General features: G+C 52.9%; 3 protein-coding genes across 13 annotated transcripts in view; 2 read left to right on the top strand and 1 right to left on the bottom strand.

The window, feature by feature from the left end:
• LOC114503366 (nuclear receptor 2C2 associated protein) lies at nt 1-2,299 on the top strand. 3 transcript variants are annotated; one of them, XM_028520900.2, is made up of 6 exons: nt 1-149; nt 252-378; nt 521-611; nt 825-930; nt 1,013-1,080; nt 1,321-2,299. In XM_028520900.2, exons 2-6 carry the CDS (start codon nt 341-343, stop codon nt 1,435-1,437), a joined length of 420 nt encoding a protein of 139 aa, XP_028376701.1. In that variant the 5' UTR covers nt 1-149; nt 252-340; the 3' UTR covers nt 1,438-2,299. The 3 variants fall into 3 exon arrangements, with proteins under 3 accessions (XP_028376701.1, XP_035888528.1, XP_035888527.1); XM_036032635.1 differs by having other exon boundaries at nt 9-142; XM_036032634.1 differs by having other exon boundaries at nt 9-378.
• Nucleotides 1,490-6,709, bottom strand: RFXANK (regulatory factor X associated ankyrin containing protein). 6 transcript variants are annotated; one of them, XM_036032630.1, is made up of 9 exons: nt 6,620-6,709; nt 5,128-5,322; nt 4,370-4,450; nt 4,170-4,235; nt 3,819-3,973; nt 3,538-3,663; nt 3,117-3,183; nt 2,781-2,861; nt 1,490-1,721 (listed from the first exon to the last, which is right to left on the bottom strand). In XM_036032630.1, exons 2-9 carry the CDS (start codon nt 5,312-5,314, stop codon nt 1,651-1,653), a joined length of 834 nt encoding a protein of 277 aa, XP_035888523.1. In that variant the 5' UTR covers nt 5,315-5,322; nt 6,620-6,709; the 3' UTR covers nt 1,490-1,650. The 6 variants fall into 6 exon arrangements, with proteins under 6 accessions (XP_035888523.1, XP_035888522.1, XP_028376697.1 ...); XM_036032629.1 differs by having other exon boundaries at nt 6,624-6,693; XM_028520896.2 differs by lacking the exon at nt 6,620-6,709 and adding an exon at nt 5,818-6,017.
• The window catches only part of BORCS8 (BLOC-1 related complex subunit 8), a 26,413-nt gene continuing 9,636 nt past the window's right edge, over nt 6,689-23,465 (top strand). Inside the window, exons 1-6 of one of the 4 annotated variants that reach the window (XM_036032637.1) lie at nt 6,689-6,845; nt 9,366-9,478; nt 9,934-9,998; nt 12,410-12,520; nt 14,127-14,200; nt 15,802-16,670. In XM_036032637.1, the coding sequence (XP_035888530.1) occupies nt 6,809-6,845; nt 9,366-9,478; nt 9,934-9,998; nt 12,410-12,520; nt 14,127-14,160 (360 nt within the window). In that variant the 5' untranslated portion in view covers nt 6,689-6,808 and the 3' untranslated portion in view covers nt 14,161-14,200; nt 15,802-16,670. Of the gene's footprint in view, nt 6,846-9,365; nt 9,479-9,933; nt 9,999-12,409; nt 12,521-14,126; nt 14,201-14,529; nt 14,755-15,801; nt 16,671-23,465 lie in introns of those variants that run through there. The other 3 variants (XM_036032636.1, XM_028520086.2, XM_036032638.1) reach the window with 3 other exon arrangements.

Here is a 23,465-nt window from a genome sequence, read left to right as displayed (position 1 = left end):
CGGGAAGGACGCCGCCTGAGTCACATCGCTTCTGCGCAGTGTCCATGCGGTTCCGGGTCTACGTTTTGGTTCTCCCTTCCCAGAGAAACTGAGACTCGGAGCCGAGACGACCGCCTGAAACGCACAGGACACCTGGCCTCGGGTCATTGGTAGTTTCCCCAAAACCCCCAATTTTCCGGCAAGGGATTAATCAAGGGGACATTTAGGACTGGAGTGAGTGGGGCAGTGACGGTTCCTGTCCGGTATTTCAGGTGAGGACGTTCAAACTCAGAAGATAAGTTCTCGCTGTTCTGGCTGCCTTGGATCGCACCTCTGAGCCGTGAGGTCTTGTGGAGCTGAAATGACCCACTCTTTGGTTTGCGCAGACACAATGAGCAGGTGAGGGCCCGGGGAGGTGGGGGCAAGCAGTGGCAGTACCCTCCTCGTCTTGGGGTTTGAGCTGTCTGTCGACAGAGCTTGGGGTTTGCGGAGCCGGTGCTGGGTTCAGTCCCTCTCCTTGCGGTGATTCTGGTGCCTCCAGGGTGAGTTCGGTGCTGAATCGCAACTCGCGGCAGTTTGGAAAGAAGCACCTGTTCGACCAGAACGAGGAGACGTGCTGGAACTCGGACCAGGTAAGGAACCTCCCTGGACCCTCTACCCATCGTATGAATCAGATTCAGGGGTCCAGGGTGCCTCGAGAACTACAGAGCACCACAGCTGGGCTCAGTCAGGTTGGTCAGGAGGGACCATGTCATGAATCCTCCCACCACCAATCGACTATTTGAAAGATTGCATAGTACTGCCTTCATCCTAGAGTGACCAGGGGGCTGTTTCTCTGTTTCCAGGGCCCCTCCCAATGGGTGATACTAGAGTTTCCCCAGCGCATCCGTGTCTCCCAGGTGCAGATCCAGTTCCAGGGGGGCTTTTCCAGTCGCCGGGGCTGCCTGGAAGGTACTGGAAGGCCCTGGTAGGGGGGTAGAGGAGGGTGGAGGGGGCAACAAGGCTTCACAGTCTGCTCCTTTCTCTGCTGCAGGTTCTCTGGAGAGTGAGGCTCTCAGTAAGATTGTGGACTTCTACCCTGAGGACAACAACTCAATTCAGATATCCTGCCCTGACCTCTGGAGTGGGGGTGGTCTATGTCTCTGAAAGCTGAGGGCCTTGCGTATGACCTTGAGCAAGTGGCCTCTAGGCCTGCATTACTTCATCTGTGAAGTGGGCTGATGGTAACCTGCTCTGTGAGTCTCAGAGGGGCCCAAAGCTTGGTGTCTGAGCTGGGACTGCTTGGGGCTTGGCAGACAGTCTAACAACAAACCACCTGTTTCCCTTGACTGCTATGCTCACACCTTCCCTGTGCCAGCTGCTGAGGTGGACCAGCTAAAGGTAACATTTGAGGACACCACTGACTTTTTTGGCCGTGTGGTCATCTACCACCTGCGAGTGCTGGGGGAGAAGATATGAGACCACGGGGCAGCCGCCCCCTCTAGGAAACCCTCATGGAAGCACAGCCAAATCTTTCAAGTTCTGCACAGGTTTATTGATTTCTTCTGGCAAGGACCCTCTCCCACCATCTGTCCAGGAGCTGCCTTTGAAGCCAGTTCTGGGTTCCCCCAACTCTGGGTCAACCATCTTGTTCCCTGAGTGTCTGAGTCCCTGGGGGACAGGTGACGGTCTTCACTCGGGGTCGTCAGGCACCAGATTACTTTGGAAGAGTTTGAGGATGTGGTTCTCAATCACCTGTTGCACTGGAAATAGGACAAGGAAAAGGAGGGCCATGAATGGAATTGGGACTGCAGAGGCACTAGACCCACCTGCATCCTCCCTTCATGGGTTGAGCTGGGGGATCCTGCCCTGAGAACTGCACCCTCCCCCAAGTCCTCTCTGCACTGGGACATGGATGGAGGGCCCACTTCATATATGGGTAAATCCACACCCCTTCCAGGACACAGCCAGGAAAACGGAGGCCCCTATTCCAGGAACCTCAATTTCCCCCAAGTTTATAAAAATGTGTTTTGGGAAGCATTTCCGAGTTATTGGTGAATTGTGGTATTTACAAAAGGACAAGAAGGGCTATGAGGACTGATGTCCCAAACAGAGGAGGACTCCTTGAAGCAAGGAGGGGTATTTCCCAAGACCTCAATTCCCCCTACAACCCCGGGGGATTGATTCTGTTACAGTCACCCTGTTTCATGGGTGGTGAAGTGAAGGCAGAAGTAAGGAATCAAACTGGGATCTGTTTACACCCACCTCCTACCTCAGAGGGTGGCCTCAAGGTCCTGTGTATTGTGGCCAGGCCCCCTTCCTCTGGGTGCCCTCACCCGGCCAGGCCTCTGTATATGCTGTTCCTCCAGCCTGGACCAGCCTTCCCTGGGGTCCTCAGGAAGCCCTCCCTGATTACCATCCATCCTGAGGTGGGGCCAGGGTCTCCTTTGGGCCTCTCAATGCCTGAGTGTCCCCCCATCATGACCCCAGTCACTGACATACATTGGCCTCCACCCCCAGCTCATGGGTAGCCCTCTGAGAACCAGGCCTAGCACATACCCAGGCCATATACACAGGGGCACTCAATGTTTGCAAACAGGAACTCCTGTTGCCAGCATCTGACATCCAAGAGGGATGCCCTGTGTATCCTGTGCCCTCTGAGAACCAGGCCTAGCACATACCCAGGCCATATACACAGGGGCACTCAATGTTTGCAAACAGGAACTCCTGTTGCCAGCATCTGACATCCAAGAGGGATGCCCTGTGTATCCTGTGGCATCCCACCTACAGCAAGCTGTCACTACCATGTGTCTCAGGCTGACCTTTCCGGTATCCCAGAGCCACGGCGAGGTCCATAGGGGTGTAGCCAGAGTCAGCCTCAGTGGTGAGATCAGCTCCTCGAGCTACAAAGCAGGGCAGGTTCTGCGAGGGGGGACTGGAAGCCCAGAATGGGGCACAGACTCTGGAGATCCAGTGACCACCAATAATGCAGCCCCAGGTCTATCAGTTGCCCATGTGGCCTTGGACAAGAGTCTGAGTTCTGAGAATGTGGTCAACAGAACCCCCACCTCCAAGGTCCCCGAGGCCAGACCCCTCAGGATTCCTGCAGTGCCAGCTAGGGCTCTGGGCCGCCAGGGCCAGCCTCTAATCCCACTTACCCAGCAAGGCTTCTACACACTTCACGTGGTTCCCACGCACAGCATACAGCAGTGGCGTCCCTCCATTCTGTCAGGGGCAGGAGCAATCATCACTCTATTGGATTCTTGTATCACCCAGCACACTCCAATTTAATGTGGTTCCTTTTGTTTGTCACCTGGCCCATCTAGCTCCTCCTTTGGGACTTGGCTTAGATGTTCCTCTTCCAGGTAGCCCTCCCTGACCTCCCTTGGTTGTACAGGCTGTCTATGCGCCTGCCATCACAGCTACATCTCAGCTAACTGTTTATGTATTGGCTTCTCACTACCCCCTAAAAAAACTAAGAGCTCTGTGAAACTTGGGAATAGCCTGCCTTGTGTTCTTATCATCCAGAGCAAGCCTGGCACCCTGCAAGGAACCCAAAGCTGGCAGGTGGTGCCTCACCCAGTCGTAGATGTTGATGTCCACATCACGCTCAAGCAGCAGCCCCACAATGTCTGTGTAGCCACCTGTGCTGGCCAGTGACAGGGCACTTTCCCGCTCCTTGGCCAGGATGTGGGGGTCGGCACCCTGGGGGAAGCAGAGGTGGCAGTGACAGGAGGGGGCATAGAAGGAGTGGTGATGGGAGGAGTAGGGGAATCCCCTGACATCCTGAGGTCCCCATGGCAGCTGAGACTTGGCCCGCCCTCAAGTCCCTGGAAGCCCCCAGCTGGACAGGGACGCACCCACTCAAGCAAGAAGCGGACGGTCTCGATTTCTCCAAAGGCAGAGGCCCAGATGAGGGGGGTGAAGCCACGCTCGTCCGGTTTGTTGATGAGGTTGTCGCCTGGCAGGAAGGGTTGGTACCACTGGGCTGCACCCCTGCCCACTATCCCCAAAGCTGTGGGAGTGGGATCATGTGGGCAAGCTAGGGCCAGATGGGGGGGACACATGTGATACACACAAGTGGCTGCACTTGTACACACGTGTAGACAAAGACATATGTACACTCACAGGTCACGACAGCACCCACATGCACACACCAGCACATGAGGTCAGACAAGGACGGATACCAGTGCATGGATGTGGACACATACCTTTCCTCAGATGCTCCTTCAGCTGGCTCAGCTCTCCCTGGGCTGCGAGCTGGTGGATGGACAGGGCTGGGGCCAGAGAGAGGCAGTGTTCTCACCTGTCCCATCCCTGCTCTGTGCCTTAGTTTACTTCATGTGCCAAGATGCTTCTCTCTGCCCAGCCACCCTGCTACCCCACACCCTGTTGGAGACGGGGTACTCACAGTCCAGGGTGGCCGGCAGGGCTGAGATCTCATTTCCCCGCTGCCGGTTGGTGAGGGTTGTGGAGTGCTTCAGGGAGCTGCCTGGTGGGAGACAGAGGAAGGGTTCTGTGTCTCCAAGACAGACCATGCTACCAAAGACACAGTGTGACTCCCCTATCACTCTCCACTGATGCTACTGGAGTTGAGCCCTGAGAAGCTGGAAGCTGCAGGACCCACTGCCCAATCTGGACATGTCCCCATAGACATCAACACGTCATTTGAAAACCTGAAGAATTTGAAGACTCTTGCTCCTCAGAAAAACGCAACTCTCAGAGTACCCTGAGTAGGTGCGTGGGTTCTGCCTGTCACCAAAGATGTTAAATAAGTTATGGGGCAAGGCCATCAGGTCTCCTGAGATACTGGCAGCTTTGGGGTCCTGCTGCTTGTGTGGAAGTCATACCCCAGGTTCCTGAGGAGTAGCCCAGGTGAAGTTCCCTTTTGGGGTGATGGGAATGTCCTAAAATTATAAACAGGCTGGGGTTACACACTACTGTGAATGTACTTACTGCCACAGAATTGTATGCAATTATGGTCAAAATGGTAACTTTTATGTTAGTGGATTTTACCACAATAAAAACAAATAAGCAATCCTTCACTTGGTAGAGCTGGAAGATATGCATGTCCTAGGTGCTGGAACATAAAGACAAAAGCCCACATCCAGGACCTGACATTCCACAGTCTTTGAGTCTCAGAGGCTGGAGCCCAGGGCAAGTACCTACCCTGAGGTGATGAGGCACCAGCATCCGGTTCAGGATTCCCAGGCTCTGGGGTGCAGGGAAAGAGACTGAGCACCACTGTGTCTGAGCCATCTGGGGCCTCATCGATGGGATCTTCAGGGTCCCCAAATTCTAGGATGGGGGGCTGCTGAGTCAGGCTGAGGTCCTCTGCAGGCTGAGAGGACTCCATGGGGGAATCTGGAGGCAACAAAAGGGGAGAGATGACAATAATTATCAAAGCTCTTGCTAAGTGGGTACCGACTGCTTAATCAGCCTAGCACAGTGAGGGTGGGTAAACTCAAGCTCCGCCAGGAAATTAAATCAGAGTCCAGTTGCTTTGCAGGCCCACTCCACCCCACCACCAGGACACATACGACAGGCATTGCTTAAAAGCCTTGGTTCTGGGGTCACTATTTGGGATGGAATCCTTGCACTTACAGGCTGTAAGAACTTGGGCACATGCCTTAACTACTCTGAACCTGTTTCTTCATTAATAAAATGGGGAAATAAGGTCTAAAATAAGTCATGTCTGTACATAGCTGGGCAGGGGGCCTGAAACACCGCAGAGCTTAACAAACGTTTGTTGTCGTTATGTTTTGGAGAGTGGTCCCCATAATGATTGAGGGCTCAACAAAGATGTAATTGGTTCCATCCCACCCGCCCCTCAGAAGGAGATCCGGGAGGTCCACTCACCTCCAAAGAGCTTTCTCTCACCCCTCGCCGCAAACCCGGGCCCCCCAAAACTTGGAGGCCTAATTCACAAACTTTTCTCCTCCAACTGAGGCACCGAGGAGCAAGCTGGAGCCTGAACCCCGGGCGCCCAGGTTTTTCTACGGGACAGAAAGCAACTTGATACGCGACCACTACCCCCCACCCCAGAGCTTCCCCACTGCGCCTGCGCACCCCGCCCCCCAAAAGTACGGAAGGGCAAAAGCAGTAGAAGCTGCTTCTGGCCCTTTAAGAGTTGGGGGAGGGGCATGCTTTCCGCTGGGGACCTAGTATTGCAATAGCGCTTGCGCGTTTTACACCCTGACCCTCCGGTAGGGGGCCCCTGGTGAGGGGGAAATGGGCGGAGCATCAGAAGGCTCTGAGGATCTAAATGCGGCTGTATTCCATCACCGCCCCCAGCTCCGCCCACAGTTTTTTGGGAGCCAATCGGCTCCAGTACCGGGCTGATGAGGCAGCCCTTTTGTCAGTGGGAAGGCGGGGGCAAGGAACCAGGCGGGGCATCCGGAACTTAAAGGGGCAACACCACTGTCGTCCAACTCCCGAACAATGTTCCTTCTGAGGTGCTAGGGGCTCACGAGCATGTGCAGGGATTTGATAGCAGCAGTGGGGTACAAAGAGGCCGTTTATACGGCCCAAAGTGATTGGTGTGTGGAGCATTTTCCTAAGCCATCCTCCCCTGGAAAAGGGGTTTTCAGGAAGGGAGGACGCCCTGGCCCCTCCCCGCTTTGGTGTAGATTCAGGGGGTCCTTGCTCCCTCCTCACCTACCTACCTGTGTGCCCCCTTCTCCAGTTTCTCACTCACGGCCCTTCTCCTGTCTAAGTACAGAGAGGAAAGGCTAGTTGGTACTGGAATTGTGGCAGGGCGAAGTCGCGTTTCGCAGGGGAACGTTTAGGCAGCTGTCACCACCTCCAGACTTCCGCTTCCGGTTCCCAGGTTTCACGAGCGGTTGGCACTATGGAGGAACCCGAGATGCAGCTCAAGGGGAAGAAAGGTGATGCGAGGTCCAGGGCTGGACAAAGGACCCGGGAACTCGCGGAGGGGCAGCCTGATAGAGGGAGGGAGGGAAAGGACGAAGGGAGGGAAGGAACGTGAGGGGCAGAGATTGAACTGCTATCGAATCCTCGCGGCCGCTGACTAGTTTTGGAACCTTTAGAAAGTCCCAGTGTCTTACTTTTGTCATCTGTAAAATGAGGAGTATAGTCTCCCTCCCTCCCCTCATAGGTTTGTGAGAACTCAATGACCTGATATTTGTACTGCATTGGAAGAAAGCTTGGGATATGGCAATCGCTGTGCGTATTGTTGCCATATAGACTTGTGCATTTGTGTATGTTTACATTGACTCAAATATTTATAAAGCACATAGTTACAAATTACAAAATGCCACAGACTTTTAAAATTATTAAGTTTTTTGTTATTTAATTGCACATGTTATTTCTAGTTAATTAGTTAGAAGGTACAAGTACATTTAATTCCACCTCTTTTGTAACAACACTGAGCTCATTTGTGAAACAAGGAGGCCTAAGAGGGTAAAAGGTTCTATAGTCTATACAGTTTGTTAGATTGTATTTACTTTTTTAGAGAGAAAAGAAGGGAGAAAGAGAGGAAGCAGAAACATCAATATGTGAGAGATACATTGCTTGGTTGCTTCTCACACTCCCCCAACTGGGGAACCTGGCCAACAACCCAGGCATGTGCCCTGGCTGGGATTCAAACCTGTGACCTTTTGGTTTGTAGGCTGATGCTCAATTCACTGGGCCACACCAGCCAGGGCTATAATCTATACAGTTTGAAGAGAGAAGGCTGGCCCAGTGAGCTGTATTCACACTGGATGGACTCATGCACAACCTCCTTGACTCCCGGACACACCAGGGTTTTCTGTCTTGCAACCACATTTCCCTGGGCAGTAGCACAGATTCCATCTCTGTAACAAACCTCGAGGGGGGTACTGTTTTCATTGCATTTTTACAAATGAAGAAACTGAGGCCCAGAGAAACCCCTACCCTCACAACTCCAAGCTTTAATTTTTTCCTGTAAACACATAACCTAGTAAAGAACAGAATTCACATATAAAAGAAATGAACAAGGTTGTTGAGAATGAGGGACATCTGATTAAGCTTGGTGACCAGGGGAGGCTTTGCCCAGGAGGTGACATTTCAGCTAAGATAGGAGGAATGAAGACTTAAGACAGAGGGAAAAAGGGTGTGTCAGTGGCAGGAATAACAGATTAAAAGGCCCTATGGTGGCAAAGTGCTCAGAGCCGTGCTTTAATATAGTAGCTACTGGTCACAGTATTTATGGGTGCTTAATTAATGTTAGATAAAGTTAAAAATTTAGTTTCTGAGTCACATTGGTGACATTTCAAGTGCCCAGTAGCCACCTGTAGCTAGTGACTACCATATTGGACAGTATGGACCATAGAACCATTCAGTCATCAGAGAAAATTCTTGTGGACAGTGCTGGGAGGGTCCAAGTAACAGCCAGGAGGCCATTGTGTCTGGATGAAAGACAAAGAGGATATGGAGGTCCACGGTAGGCAGAACACGCAGGACCTTAGGGGGCCATGGTGAGCAAGGCAGATTTTGTTCTCTGGCTAATGGGAGCCATGGGAGAATCCCAAACAAGGGAAGGACATATCTGATGTGTTCATTAGTTCACTCCATCTGTTGTGTGGAGGTGGGACTGCTGGCAGTGGGGGAAACAGGAAGAGCAGGAGGGGCTGAGTCTGGCGTCCAGGTGGGAGGCAGCCATACCTGGACCAGTGGAGTCAGTGCAGTGCTAAGAATGGGTGAAGCTGGGCTTTTGTTTTGTGGCAGAACCAGAAGGATCTCCCTATGGATGGCATGGATGACCAGCTAGCTAGGAATGCAGACCCTGGGGTGACGATTTGGGTGTAATTAACTTACCAGGAGAGCCCCACAGGAGAGAAAGGGAAATAGGACAGGGCTGGGGAGGAGGCTAAGCAAGGAGCAACCTCAGGTAAAATCCTTCAGAGTGAGGCCTCACCCTGCTTTGGCAAGGGAGTTTAGGGAGATGAGTCACTCCTCTTGATTGTCCCAACAGAGCAGGGGACATGGACTTTCATGTCCCTAAATGGTCAATCATGGCTGAGGGCTACCCAGAGATATAAATGTGTAGGCACTTTTAGATCCAATAACCAGTAGATTCTTCGAGGAGAAATCTCAGTTTTATTCACTGGGTTAAAAAGAATGCAAGGGGATGCGAGTGAGCAGCAGCAGTGTCCACCACCAGTGGGCTGGGGAGTGGAAAGACCACAAGTTCACCAGATGCATTGACAATACCATGAGCAAGGCCTCTGTGACCATCTTCAACCTATCACCTGGGCTACAGGTGACCCACCTGCTGGGGGTGGGGGAACACCAGACACTTTTCACTGCTCTGGCCGGACTTATAGATTGAGCAATCAGGAGTCTTATGCTTTGTCTCTGTATCTGTGCACCCCCTTCCCTTATTCTACTGCCTTCTACACTCTGACTGTCAATCCTGGACCCAGTTACAGACAAGTTCACTGAGAGCGTCTACGTCCTGGCCAATGAGCCGTCTGTGGCCCTGTACCGGCTACAGGAGCACGTGCGCCGCTCTCTGCCAGAGCTGGCCCAGCATAAGGTGAGCTGCATGCACCCCTGCCACCAACTCCCACAGGGTCTGCACATCATAATATAGGGCCTGCTGGTAGAGCAGGGGTATTGGGGTAACAGTCCAGGCTGGGCCACCAACAAGGAGGCATGTGGTCACTGGGCAGGTTGGGACCATGGGTAGATAGATCTGGGACAGATTTGAAAGAAGGGGCAGCAGGCCTACTTTAGTTGTGACCTGTACGATGAGAAGGAGGCAGCTGTATGAAGACTAGAGGGAAGAGCATGACAGGCAGAGGGAACAGTAGATGCAAAGGCCCCAGGACATAATAGCCAGCTGTTCACAGAAAGTCTGGACTCATGAGGGAAGGGAGGGGATTGGAGGGGGCCAGTCTCTGCAGCCATGGTTACCAGGTGCTCAGTCCTAGAGAGTTGGGAAGATATACGTGGCAGCCTCTCCCCCTAACAGTCCCCTACCTCCCACAGGCCGACATGCAGCGATGGGAGGAGCAGAGCCAGGGAGCCATCTATACAGTGGAGTACGCCTGCAGGTGAGCACCTAAGGTCGCCTCCTGGGCATTCAGCGGCATCTCAGCTAGCTCCCTGGTGAGCCTTGTCCTGCCGACCCTGAGTGGGGAGGCATATGGATCTCAACTCACCTGGCCACACAGCAGATTCCAGCCTAGGCCTGCACTTCTCACTGTGCTCAACCTCTGTGCACCTCTGGCAAGTGTCTTCTCGGTGCAGACCTCCTTCCCATCTGTTGTGGGAGGGTGTAATAAGGATTGGGAAACATAAAATTTATCATCTTAACCACTTTTAAATGTATAGTTCAGTGGCATTAAGTACATTCACAATGTTGCACAACTACTACCACCATCCATCTCCAGAACTTTCCATCTTGCATAATTGAGACTCTGTCTCCGTTAAACACTAAGTCCTCACCCCTGTTCCCCTATCCCCTGGTACTCACCATTCTACTTCCTGTTTCTATAATTTGACTACTCTTGGGCCTCACATGAATGGAATCACGCAGTATTTGTCTTTTTGTGTCTGTCTTCTTTCATTACGCATAATGTCAAGGTTCATCCATGTTGTAGTATGTGTTGAAATTTTCTTCCTTTTTAAGGCTGAGCAAAATTCCACATTTTGTTTATCCATTCATTTGTCAGTTGGCATTTGTGTTGCTTCCACATTTTAGCTTTTGTGAATAATACTGTGGGTGTACCATTTTTGTTTGTTTGTTTAATTTTCTGTAAATCTTCAGATTGGTTGTTTGCCCCAAGGGGAAAGATGCCTGAGGGTAGAAAGCAGTAGCTGGTGTCTCTTTACTTCGTGGCAGCTTTGCCAGCCTTGTCTCCTGTGCTTTTGTTGGTTCCCTCAATGGTATTCAATGCCCTGGCTGGTCCATTTGCCTCAAGATTTTGGCCACTTTATTTAGAGGTGCCATTTGTCCCTGGCATGACCTGTGAGTCATTTGGTGGAGGCTGGACACTCCCAGCACTTCTCATCTGTGGCACTGTGGGGTTTGCTTGCCTGTTTCTGTCGTGTGGGTGAAGGTTCCTTGACAGGAAGTCCTGCTGCCAGGGCCACTGAGCTGAGTGTTCTGCCATCAGCAGGCAGCCCCTCAATGGGACAGGAGAGGATTTGGACAGATGGCGTCTTCCTGAGGATGGTGGTTGCAAGCACTCTCCTCAGCTCAAGGAAGAGTAGGGAAATAAAAATGTTCTCTCTCAGGGCTGCTGAACAGCTCTGGGACAGCTGTGACCTCGTCAACAAGGTCCATGCTAAAGAAAAAGTGTGTCAAAGTCTCTACTTTCTCCTGGTCCCTCTAGCTGTACCATTTAACTCAGGAGCAGGGGCCACCAGGGCTGCACATTTAAATGCACGTATGCACTAAAATGAAATAAAAAGAAAGATTCCGCTGCTCAGTCTCTCTAGCTACATTTCAAGTGCTGAGCAGCTCTCTCAGTGGATAGAGAAAGTATCTCTCAAATTACAGAAAGTTCCACTGGCCCACGTTGGACAAGGAAGGAGGCCAGTGTGCCCTGAGCTGTGGGTGCTTCTCTTCAGTGAGATGTGAGTTTCTCCAGTGCTAAAAGAACATATTTCCTTTGTGGACCTGAAAGAGCCCTTGGCTTTTAGTTGTTTGAAATGCTTTATGCAGTGTTAACAGTTTGTGTAAAACTGAAAGATGTTAGATTGAGGTAAAGTATTCAGTAGTGAGCTTATATTAGTGAGTTTTTTAATCAAGTTGGGCAGCTGAATGCTAGAAAACTTGACTGCACTTGGTGGCCTAAGATGAACAAGCTAACAGAGTGGGTGACAGCAAACACCCCTCCCCTTGATCTCATTGCCATTTTCAAGCAGATCCCTCCCTGATAATAAATAGAAGTGATTTTTCTTCTTTAGGAGAAGGACTTTAAAACAACACTTTTACTTTTATTGGAGATGGTGTTACACGAGTGACTTCCTGGCATTAGCAAGGCCCTGTGAGGCTTGGTAAATGTTTGCCTGTAGTGCCATCCAAAGGGACATTCACTAGACGGTCATCAGTGCGGTGCTGCCCCGTGGGCTGAGTGCAGCTTTGCAGCAGTGCCCCCTAATGGTAATGAGTTATCCTGCTTCTGTCTAATTCACTTCCAGAGCTGTTGGGTCGAGTTGATAAGCTTCCTTCAGAGGCAGGAATAGATTATCTAAGAGGAAAGCAAGGTATTTATTTTTGAGGCCATCTTTACATGCTTATAGTTCCTTCAGAACATTGGATGGCCTTGCAGCAGGGATCGTCACCCAATGTCCTCTAGGCTTGTCACATAATGTCCTCTAGGCTTGACGGGAAAATCTAAACTTTGAGTTCATGATGACCCCTCAGGGAAGCCCATGGAATCCCCCAGGTACCTGCTGAGCTCCACTTGGTGAGTGAGGCAGGGTGGTGTCTACTGGGTATGCCCTCCCATTATAGTGCCGTGAAGAACCTCGTCGACAGCAGCGTCTACTTCCGCAGTGTGGAGGGTCTCCTGAAACAGGCCATCAACATCCGGGACCACATGAATGCCACCGCCCAGGGCCACAGGTAGCTCTCGGGACCACAAGCCCCTGCTGCTGTCACCCTCCTCTCTGTAAAGTCCTTTGCCACTCAGCCAGGATCTGCTGCTTATTGCTCCTTGGACAGCTCCCTTTCCTCATCTCATTGTGTCTAGTGGCTTCCTCTTGTCCTTTGGTGCCTGTGACAGAAGGGGTCAGTCACTCAGTATCCAGATCCTGAGCTCTGCTATATGCCTGGTCCTGGGCTGGGTGCTGGGGACAGAGAGGTGACCGGGACAGGCACATTTGTGGTCTCACAGGGAGACGCACAGCAACCAGATACACATGGAACAGATGCAGAGCTTTTCAGACATGTGCAAAGGAAAACAGGGAATATGGGGTTTCTCTAATGAGTTGGAGGGGTTGCGAGCAGAAGCCTGAAAGACTTGATGGAAAGACTCGGGATGATATTCAAGTGGGACAGTGGTGAGGACAAAGGCCCTGGGGCTGGGGAGCTAGGGGACAGTTGTGCCTGCAGTGGCTGAGCAGGGAGATGGGGTCAGGGAAGTGGGCAGCAGGGAATGCTCCCAGAGCTAGAGGAGGCTTTGAGCTGAAGACCAGATGGTCTAAAAATGAAAGCACTTACAGTCCTTGCACACTGGGAAGAGTTTTCAGGAAAAGAGTGCTTTTTGCTTTTGTTTTCATTATAACTTAATAAAGATGTGTTTGAACATGCACATACATTCTGTAACTCTACCTTGAGATGTGTCTGGCGCCTGCAGCTTGGGGGTCTGGCCTGCCTGTCCTCCACAGGGTATTTAGAAAGAAGACAACCTCTGTGTTGTTCTGTATGAGAACTAAGACAGGAGAATTATCAAAAACAAAAGCCTTGCCCTGACTGGTGTGCCTCAGTGGGATGGGCATTGTCTTGCAAATCAAAAGGTTATGGATTCCATTCCCCATCAGGGTATATGCTTGAGTTGTGGGCCAGGTTCTGGTTGGGGGCATTGCAAGATTGATCCATGTTTCTCTTGTATATGGATGTTTCTCTCCCTCTCTTCCACCTTTCCTGCTTTCTAAAAATAAATAAATAAAATCTTTTCTTTCTTAAGCCTTGAGAATTTATAAAAATGTATGTGCAACAGTTTCTCCTCTGAGGGTTGTGTGCAAGGGTTCATCTAGGTTCATTTGCATTAACGACTAGCTTTGGCTTCTGTGCCGCGGGATTTGGTGACAGCATCACTAGAGTTGACTCCACAAAGTGCCTCGCACAGTGCCCTGTTTACAGCAGAGCCTCAAAAAAGCAATAGCTTTTACTTTGAACTCATGGTTTCCCAAGTGCTTTCAAATGCCCTGCTTTTGCCTGCTGTTTTGAAAATGCCAAGTGCTTCTGAAAGCCTGGAGGCGCTGCTAGCACCTCTCTTTGCTAGGCCTGTGGGCTCGAAGTGCAGACATGCATGAGCCCGAAGCGTGACCTCTGAAGCTGGTGACTGGTCCCATCTTTACAGAGGATGCCCTGTAGGCTCAGGCCAGGGGTCTTAGGAGGGTGACCTGAACACACACTCCAGCCTAGTTAAGTAGACCTGATGGCCTCTGACCTCAGCTTCATAGCCTCTGACTTTGGCCTCATGGCTATTGCCCATGTTTTATTTCAGCCCCCAGGAGTTGCCCCCGCCCTCCTCAGCCTGATCCCAGAAGAGATTCTGAGGGCTTTGGCCCCTCCAACCAGGTCAGTGCTGAATAAAGCAGGGGCCTTTCTGTCCTCCACGCTCTGAACTAACCTACCCTTTAGTTGTCCAAGAAGAGACATGCCATCTAATCCTCAGGCTTGTAGGATGGTTTGGTCAGTGGGAGGATGCAGGGTGCGGGGGACCTTGTACCCTTTGCCGCTTCGGGTGACTGTCAGCCCATATCCCTCATGCTCTCTGCCATTTCCCCTTATTCAGGCCATAGGCCTTATCCCAATCCTACGGACTCCTCCAGGGCAGAAAGGGCATCCCACATTTCCCTGCCCTGCCATATGCCAGCTGCTGGCTTTACTTACACACCTTCTCTCAGGCAGAACCCAGCATGGCGGTTACCACCCAGCTCTGAACTCTTCGCTCCACTGCTGACCTGCTGTGTGACCCTGAGCAAGTTCTTCCCCTCTCTCTGCTTTTCTCTTCTGTGGAAGTGACTCAGAAGGCAGAGAGGGCACTGCTGCATATGATGATGTGTAGTGTAGCAGTCAGCTGCTGCATGACAAACTAGCCCAAAATTTAGTGGCTTACAGCACCAATCTAATTGCTCATGATTCTGTGATTGGGGCTGGGCTCAGCTGGGGGCCAATCATGTGGCAGTCAGAGCTCCGTGGGGCCAATAGTCAAAGGTGGCCTCACATATCTGACCCTTGACTGGTACCATTGGCTGCAGGGGATCCAATTCTCAACCTCCATGTGGCCACTCCAGCAGGCCAGCCTGGGCTTCTGGTGGCTGGGCACCAGGAGGGCAGCCCCAGTGCACTCAGGCTCTTCCAGTCTCTACTTGCTTCACATTTGCAGATGTTGCATTGGCCACAGCTAGCCATATGGCCAGGCTCAGAACCCGATGATAGAGAACTGCAGGAGGGCACTAATACTGGGAGGTGTGGTTGACCATGTGAGGAGAGTGTGGCCTCAAGACAGGAGTGGTATATTGTTAATTTGTGCCCATGCAGTACAGACCCTGGCCAATCAGAGGTACCTGAGGTAGTTACTGAGCCCCTGGCTTGTGAGCTCTCAGAGCCTCTGCTCATCTGCTGTGATGGTATTCTGTACCATGGGGGCCCTCTCTGAGGGTTGTGGATGCATGGACAGGGACCCTGTGGCCCCTAGAGCAGCAGCCCTCAGAGCCAAGAGGGAGCAGAGTTTACACACATGCAGTCAGAGCACCAGCCAAGTGCCAGGCCTAGCTCTGGGCTTGGGGGTGGCGAGCAATCCCACAGACTGTGGGTGGGATCGCTGGAAGGATATCTGGGAGGGGCTGCTGAGGTGTCTCCCAGTCCCATCCCCTGAGCCTTGGTCCCTCCCACCCTTATACCTCAAGGATACTGCCCTGCTGCACCCCCCACGCCCTCGGTAGTCTGCTGTCCCTCTGCTGCTGTACCCCTTGCTGAGTAAAACACTCGGTGCTCCTCCTGATCCCACCTTTGTCCCTACAGACACTGTTCTGCTCTTCCCCAGAACTGCCACCCAAATTCCCCTCTTAGAGCCTCCATTCCCACTACCCCCCCCCCCACCCGATGTCGTTGGTGACTTTCAAGGGGTGATGGCTTGGCCTCCCCCAGCCTCTTTCTTCACTTGCCTCTCCCAGGGTCCTACATACAGCTCTGAATTTTACAGAAGAGGAAACAGAGGCTCAGATGGGCAAGGCAGGGTCACCACTCATGACTAAAAGTGCAGTCACACCAAGACCTCCAGTGTCCTGGGGCTTCTCCTCTTCCCCTGCCCCTATCAGGCCCCTGCCTCAGGTATCACCTTACTGGGGTCATCCTGAAGCCCCAGGGGCCTTTCAGACCTCCTTGTCCTGACCCTTGTCCTGCCTCCCCGAGCCAGACCAGAGTTGGACCCTTGAACACAACCTCGTGAGACCTATCAGGGTCCAAAGACTGAGCAAGTGTGGCCAGCACAGTCCTCTCACTCCTGCCCCTAGCTTCCTGAGACGAGGTATTGTTGTCCTTGGACTCCTACCCCACATTAGCCACATCCCTTCAGACCAATACTGCCACTGTGTTAATCCCCATTGACCACGCTGTGTTTGTGGCTTTGCCACAGTCTTCTTTCATCTTTAAACAGCCCAATAAGGTGGGTATCACCCTTAAATACAGATGGGAAAAGAGAGGCTTCAAGAGTTGGTGTGACTTGTACAAGGTCACACAGCTAGAGGAAGCAACCCCCTCCCTGATTTGGTCCCAGTCTGCCTCTGACATGCTGTGTGACATGGGGCCTAGAACTGGCCCTCGCTGGTCCTCCATTTCTCCATATGGACAAGGAAGGCTGGACTGGACCTTCTCTGCAGGTTGAGGTGGACATTCATGTACATGCCTGTCTGGCCTCCATTCTGCCTCAAGCAGAAACACCCATCCTGGGTGTAGGCCATATGGTGAAGCTACCATGGGACCCTGGATCCAGCTGTACCTGACACTAATGCCTAAATTACTGTATTTGCCAAAATTGCTTTGAGTCTGTGTCTGCTAACTACAGAAGAGTCAACACTGCTCTCTTTGAATTCTAGGCCTGGGAAGTTATGACCCATAGTCTTTACACCCCCAAGGCCAGCTGTGTGCCAACACAGTGTTGTGCAAAATGTGTCAGGAAGATCAGAATGGAGTGGTTTGGGGTCCAAGGCCCACTGCTCTGGAAGGATCCCCCCATACTGCCCTTAGCACTGTGGGTGGTTAGGAGAGAAGGGTGGCAAGGGCCAGGGAAAAGCTAGGGCAGAGACAGAGGGTTCTGGTGGGATATCAGGGCTGTGGAGGACCCTGAGGGCCTGGGAGAGGGTTCAAGGACACAGGAGGTGTTAAGGAAAGAACCGCCTCCCACTACCTGGAAATGGGAGTCAGTCCTCTTTCCCCTCCTAGGGTGTACTGGGGGGGGGGGGCCCTGTGCTGCTATTCTGCGTCCCCACTGCCCCAGCTCTGTTTGAGGTCCATTCCATTGAGGCCCTGACTGGTGTGTGGCCCCTACAGTCACCCCTCTTGACTAATCTGACAGTGCCTCACATAGTCTCTCCTTCCGCCTGTCCACCATGAAGTCATTTATCCAGGATGTATTGACTGCCCTCTGTGTGCCAGGCCCTGCCTGCCCAGGGGATGCCCTGGTGAGCAAGCCAGGGCAGCCCTGGCCCCAGGGTTCAGACCTGCGGGACAGAAAGGCAGCTAAGTGAGGTAACTGCACATATCCCAAGGGCACTGTAGGGTAGTAGGGGGCAGCTCTTGGGTACCCCAGACCTTTCGAGGGCCACCTCCCACCCACAGCTCCTGGACACAACCTTAGCCAGAGACTGACTGACAGTCATCTCAAAGAGTTCTGTGCAGGACTCTGGCCAGTCAGATCTCCCAAACCGAGTCCAAGGGCCTGCAGGGGAAGCATGTGGGGAAAGCCTGGTAATTTGCATGATCATCCCGCCCTCTAAACACTTGTAAACGACCCATCCTAGCTGGTCGCTAGAGGGCGCAAGAGGCAAAGGTTTGGCCGGGCACTCGGCTTCCGAAGGGTCAAGGTCAGAAGTCCTGGCTCATTGAGATGGATGCATTGTGACCCTTAGCCCTTTTTCCCCTATGTCCTCGATTCCATTTTTCAGAGAGCCAACTAAGTCTCCTTGAGGCTGGACTACTCATCAAGATCTTGCATCTGCCCCCATGCGTTCTAGACGGGCTGGAGGTCTCCCTCCTCAGAGTGTAAGATGTTCCTGCTCAGTAGGACTTGCTCCCAACAGAGCCCCAGAGATAAGGAGGGCGGCTGGGAAAGAAGCAGTGAGCTCCCCGTGCCTTGCTTGGGCAGGAGTCTAGCACACATGAGTGTGAGAGGCATCTAGAAGGGATACCAGCCCTGGTGAAGTGTGGCTTCTCCACCCACTCCCACTCTTGCTCCACCCAAGTCTCTTTCAGATCTGTGGATAGGGTAAAAGGAGGCCCAGGAGGGCAGCAATGCCCCAGCTTGGGCCGCAGTGGTCAAGGTGGACCTCGGACTTGAGTTTGGCTTTTTGTCCTTATCCCCTAGTCCAAGTCATGGTTTTATTTCAGTTCTGCTCTGAGGGTCCTGCCCTGGTACATCCCTTCCTAGCTCTGCCATATCCCTCAGTGAGGCCTCTGCATGCTCCAAAATTGGTCCTAATGCTCCTCCACCACTCATATCCTCTCCCAGGCTCTCCAGTTCTGCAAGAAACCCCTGGAGATGCCCCTTTGGTGCTGCCACACACTGGGCCTGGCCCCAAGGAACCCTCAGGCTGGAGGAAACAGCTGCACACAGACATCCCAAACCACTGGGTCAGCACTGAACTGGGGATGGAAGAACCCCAAATGAGAGAGGGAGAGAGAAGGATTTTGGAGAAGGGGACATTAAAGGTGGACCTTAAAAGTGGGCATTGGAGCTGGGATGGGGACCCATGGTCCTTTAACTAAAGGCCCTACCTGCTAGACCACACTATCCTTGCCATGGAGAGTCTTTCAAAACCTTCCTCTGCTTGATATTATGGGAGAGGATCTGGAGGAAGAGGACTTGGGAGAGGTAGCTTCACCACACTACGCTCCCACCCCGGTCTCCCCCATCTTCAGATCCCTCCACCTGACCTCCTTCACCCATTTCTCCTCACAAACCCCCCCCCTCCACCCTCCAACATCTTACTCCAGTAACTAAGGTGCCTCCTCATCTGAGAAGACTGAGGTTGAAAATCTTGACTCCCAGTGGTGGACAGGGGTCCACAAAGAGTGACACAGCCAATGGTGGAGAGAGTACAGGAGAAGAGCATAGGATAGGAACAGCGGCAAGGGAAAAAGGAGGGGCCATTATAGGAAACAGGATGTGAATGATAGAAGATGGAATGGGGGTGCAGGAACAAAGGAGGGAGCCCAGTAATGGGAGGGGGCAAGAGGTAGGTCCCACCCTTCCCACTATGCCCCTGCTGCTCCCAGAGCTGCTCCAGCTGCTGCTCTTATGTAACCAGAGCCTGCCTGTTGCATCAGAGACAGCAGGCTGCCACAGGTAAACAGAGTGGCCCTCGGGGGGCCTGGGGCTCCCCAGCCACTTCCACACTCCCCAAGCCTTGTTCTGAACCTTGGAATCAAAGCAGAAGCCCCCCAGACTGGCCTGGGCTCCAGTGTGTCCTTGGGAAACCGGAGTATCTGTCATCGGACACTGAGGTGCAGTGGTGGCAGTGGTGGGGGAGGCAGAGCCCCTAGTCCACACCTTATGGCACAGCATGAATCCTGGGTTTATGTCCAAGGAGAAATCTGTGCCCAGCCTAGAAGTCCAAACTGCCCATGTCACAGATGGGTAAACTGAGCCGTGGGAAGGAGCACGAGCCTGTTCCCTGCCTTAGTGTCCCCCACACATATTTCCACATGCTCACTCCTGAGTACAGAGGTACAGCCATCTCCTGCTGTCTTCTCAGAAGGTGGACACCGGGCTGTCATGTAACCCACCTGCATCTGTCCGAAAATGACCACCTCCTCTCCATCTCCCAGCCTCTCCCTGGGCTCCCAGCCACATCTGTTCCTGCTCCAGCTTCATCTTCCTCATCTCTCCCACCAAAGAACCCTCTGCACTCTTCCTCTGCACCTTTGCAAAGGCTGTTCTCTCTTGGAAAACCCTTCTTCCAGTGGCAAACTCCTACTCAGCCTTCAAGACACAGTACAAATTATTCCCCTTTTCTGGGAAGCCCTTCCTGACATCTCTGGCCCAGTCCTGACTCCAAGGGGCTGGAGGAGTGTGTGGCAGCTGCTCTGCCTCCTCCAGACTGGGGGCTTCTCTGGGATCACCGAGTCCAGCATTATCTTCACCCTGTAATTCTTTTCACATTGATTCACTCACCTGTGACACTCCTCTGGACCTGGCTGGGCAGTTCTGGGATCCCAGGGAAGATGTGGATTTAGAGACCTGGGCTGGGGCCCAGTCCTAGAAGCCCCCATTGGCTGCCCTTTGAAGTGGAGGAGGGTGCCCAGCAAATCGAGGGTCTGTCACCCATCTGCAGATGAATGAGGTCACACAGATGACTCCAGAACCCCTTTCATCTGAGAGCAAGGGTCAGTGTTAGCTTTGAGAAGGGCTCTGTTACTGGGACCACCAGGGACGGATTTATATTTCACTCAGGATAGAGTAAGTCTAGTGCTGGGGCTGGCTGTGATTAAAGACAGGGTCTGAATTAGGGTCAGGATCACAGTAGGGTCAAGGGAGCCCAGTGCAGGCGGGGAAAGTCTGGCAGGTCTGTTCCAACCCCTTCCCCATCCCTTTCCCTCATTACACCCATCTCACCGTCCTTCCCAGTCTGTCTCTTGGTCCTGAGGTGGGGCCACGCCCTAGTGCCCGCCCTCTATGCAAATGATATCATTCCGCCCAATCATCTCCAGGCGGCAGGGCCCCGGCTCTGAAGGCACCTGTGGCCGCGGAGCACCGGGCGCTCCGTGCAGCTGCTGCAGTTCCCTGCGCTCTTCCGAGGGTCCAGGCGGACAGAGCAGGTGCGTGTGGCGTCGTCGGGACCAGGCTCGTGCGGTGTCCTTTGAATGTCATCTGTGGGCTGGGCTGCGCTTGGAGGTCTGAGTGTGCTGCTGTACATCGAAAGTTCTATGTCTAGTGGTGTGAGTCCAAGGAGTTGTGTGTCCAAAGGGTGTGAGTGAGTCAGAAGAGTGTGAACCCTAGGGGTGTGAGCCTGAAGGGCAGGGTATGTCGGCGGGGGGGCAGAAACACAACTGAGTCCTTCAGTTGTGTTTCTGAGAGGTTGTGTGTCCAAGGGGCATGTGGCTGAGGATTTCTATGTCAGCTGGAGAGGAATTGTGTGTCCAAAGTCGGGGTGCCAGACTCCCTGTCATGTGTCTGTGACCTGTGTGTCTGGTCTATGGGCTGCAGTGTCCTCCTCTCCTGAAACACCCTTTTCTGTACCCTTGAGGCTCCTGTGCACAACCCCATGCCTTCCTGCTGTGGATGTACCCTCATGTGTCACGGCCCCAGAGCCACATGCGGTGTGACCATCTCTGTGTGCCTGTGACCGCTATGACCCTCACCTGTGCATGGGGTCTATGCCTCATGCAACAAAAGTGGGGCCTCTGCTGGACCCACGGGGTGCCCATACAGTAGGCACAGAGCTCTGAGGTGGTGGGTCACAGCTGCCTTTAAGGGTGGGAGGGGGGCTACCACTTTCCTTGTGCCTCAGTGTCCCCATGTGGGACACGGGTATAGGAACAAGACTTACCACCTGACAAACTTGCGGCTCTTACTTTCATGGTAATGGTCCTCCTCTTTCCACCTTTCTCAGAGTCCAGGGCTGCAGATATTGGTCAGCAACTGGGGTCCCTGGTCACCCTCAGTCCCCAGCTGCAGACTTGAGAAGTCAGAATTAGCTGAGGCCTCCTGCCTAGCCTGACCAAGAAATCCTCCCTGGGGGATGTCAGGACCTGTGGTTCTTTGGCATCTGGATACAAGAACTCTTAGGCTCTTAGCGTAAAGGAACTAGGTTCCAAAAAAGTATTTAAACTTGGAAGGACTGGCGTGTGGGGTTTGAAGTAAGGCTCACCCCCTCCTGTCCCATGCCTGCCTCCTACCACCTGTCTGAGCTGAGGAGTGAATCTTGGCTTACAGGGAATGAAATTTCTGGATATTCAGGGCCCCGGGGACTCATCTAGGAGAGCTGGAAGCTGATTATCTGGTCTGAAGTCCCCACTTTGTAGGAGGAAAGACGGAGGCCAGATATAGACTCCCGGGCACCTCAGAGAAAGGACGGAACACAAGATGGACCCCCAGACCCTGAGAGAAGAAAGCTAGGAATGAGGGGCTCCAGCTTTCTGTGTGGTCTCAGACAGGTGGCTTTCTCTCTCTGAGCTCTGTAGCTGCCCCTGTGACCTGTCATTTAAGTTCCATCTTACCTCCCTCCCATCTCCAACTACCCAACCAGGCAGACATCTGAAAAATAGAAATTAAGAGGAAAAAGGGAATTAAAATCATTTATAACCTCAACTCAGATGCAATGAGTGTAGACATGTTGGGGATTTGGACTTCTGGAAGATTTGAAGCACGTGTACCTGGAGACAAATATGATTTTTCAGAGAGCATTTATCATATGCCTGGGATCCCATTTGGGGTGAGAGAGCTCACTGCAGCCCAGTCCTTGAGGTATACACAGAGGTTGGGTCCCGTTTCTGAGCTCCCAAAAGTATCTCTCCGGGTGTGTATCACGGGGATTTGTGAGGCTGCCCCGTCACCCCAGGCTCAGGAACAAGTGTCTCAGACTGCAGTGGTGCCCAGGCCCTCTTCCCAGATGGGGTGGCCACAGGACAACCCTGCGGTACAGGCCCAGGCTTGAGTAGGGATCTGAGGAGTCTTGTCCCATGGCCCTGGGAAGAAGCCCGCTTCCTCCTGTGTAAAATGCGGCAGCTATCTCCGCTTCACTGGGCTATCTATGGGTCAGGTGGGCCATGTGTATAAATGAGGTGGTGCGTGGGCCCAGGCATGAGGTGCCATCCGAACTGTGACCAAGCAGAGGTGCCTAAGAGCCCCATCCAGGTTCACCCCATCCAGGTCCACCCGACCCCACCCTCCACCAGGGGCCAAGGAGGCCTCAGGTCCAATGCCCTCACTGGCCTGTTCTCCAGGCTCAGCTTCACCCAGGGTCAAGGTGGGGACCTTGAAAGGGAGCAATCAAGACTTGGCACAATGAACCATGGCTGTAGGAACAGGATTGTGTCATCCACTTTCCACACCCACAGCCCTCACTGTCTCCTGATGGATGCTGTCCTGGCCTCCTGCCCACACAGGGCTCCTCCCTACTGCAGCCACTGGTTCTGCTGGAAATCCTGAATCAGACTGCAGCACTCCCCTGCTCACACACCCTTCACAGTTCCCCAATGCTCTATAGTCCGACCTCCTACCCTGATCCCCCAGACCCCTTGCAGCCTCCATGCCCTCTTTGGTCTCCATCTGCCCCTCACTTGCCCTGTCCCAGCCACACCAGCTTCCCCTGTGCCTGGAACCTGCTCAGCATGTTCCTGCTCAGGGTCTTTGCACCTACCATTCCTTCCACAAGGCAGTCTGTCCCCCACAGACCTACATGGCTGGTGTCCTGTCATCCTTGAGGTTCCCTCCTTTTCAGAAAAGCCCTCTGGCCCCTCTGTTCAACGCAGCTCCTACCAGCACCACCCACTGCCTCCCCCTGTTGAATTTCTTTCTTGAAGACCTCTGTCCCTGACACAGTTATATGTATGTTCCTACCTCCCCCACAAGACTTGGCAATGGAGGAGGCCAGGCTGAATCTGCCCTTTCCCTACCCTT

The sequence above is a fragment of the Phyllostomus discolor genome, chromosome 8 (assembly GCF_004126475.2).
Source record: "Phyllostomus discolor isolate MPI-MPIP mPhyDis1 chromosome 8, mPhyDis1.pri.v3, whole genome shotgun sequence".
Lineage (NCBI taxonomy): Eukaryota > Metazoa > Chordata > Mammalia > Chiroptera > Phyllostomidae > Phyllostomus > Phyllostomus discolor.
This window is presented reverse-complemented; position numbering and strand designations above follow the sequence as displayed.

Coding starts and splice junctions, on each gene's coding strand:
- RFXANK (XM_036032630.1), bottom strand. CDS start 5,314: ATGGAGTCCTCTCAGCCTGCAGAGGACCTCAGCCTGACTCAGCAGCCC. Junction 3,664..3,818: donor TCCGCTTCTTGCTTGAGTGG/GTGCGTCCCTGT, acceptor TGCTTCCCCCAG/GGTGCCGACCCCCACATCCT. Junction 1,722..2,780: donor GGCTCTGGGATACCGGAAAG/GTCAGCCTGAGA, acceptor TCCTATTTCCAG/TGCAACAGGTGATTGAGAAC.
- LOC114503366 (XM_028520900.2), top strand. CDS start 341: ATGACCCACTCTTTGGTTTGCGCAGACACAATGAGCAG. Junction 931..1,012: donor TCGCCGGGGCTGCCTGGAAG/GTACTGGAAGGC, acceptor TCTCTGCTGCAG/GTTCTCTGGAGAGTGAGGCT. Junction 1,081..1,320: donor AGGACAACAACTCAATTCAG/ATATCCTGCCCT, acceptor TGCTATGCTCAC/ACCTTCCCTGTGCCAGCTGC.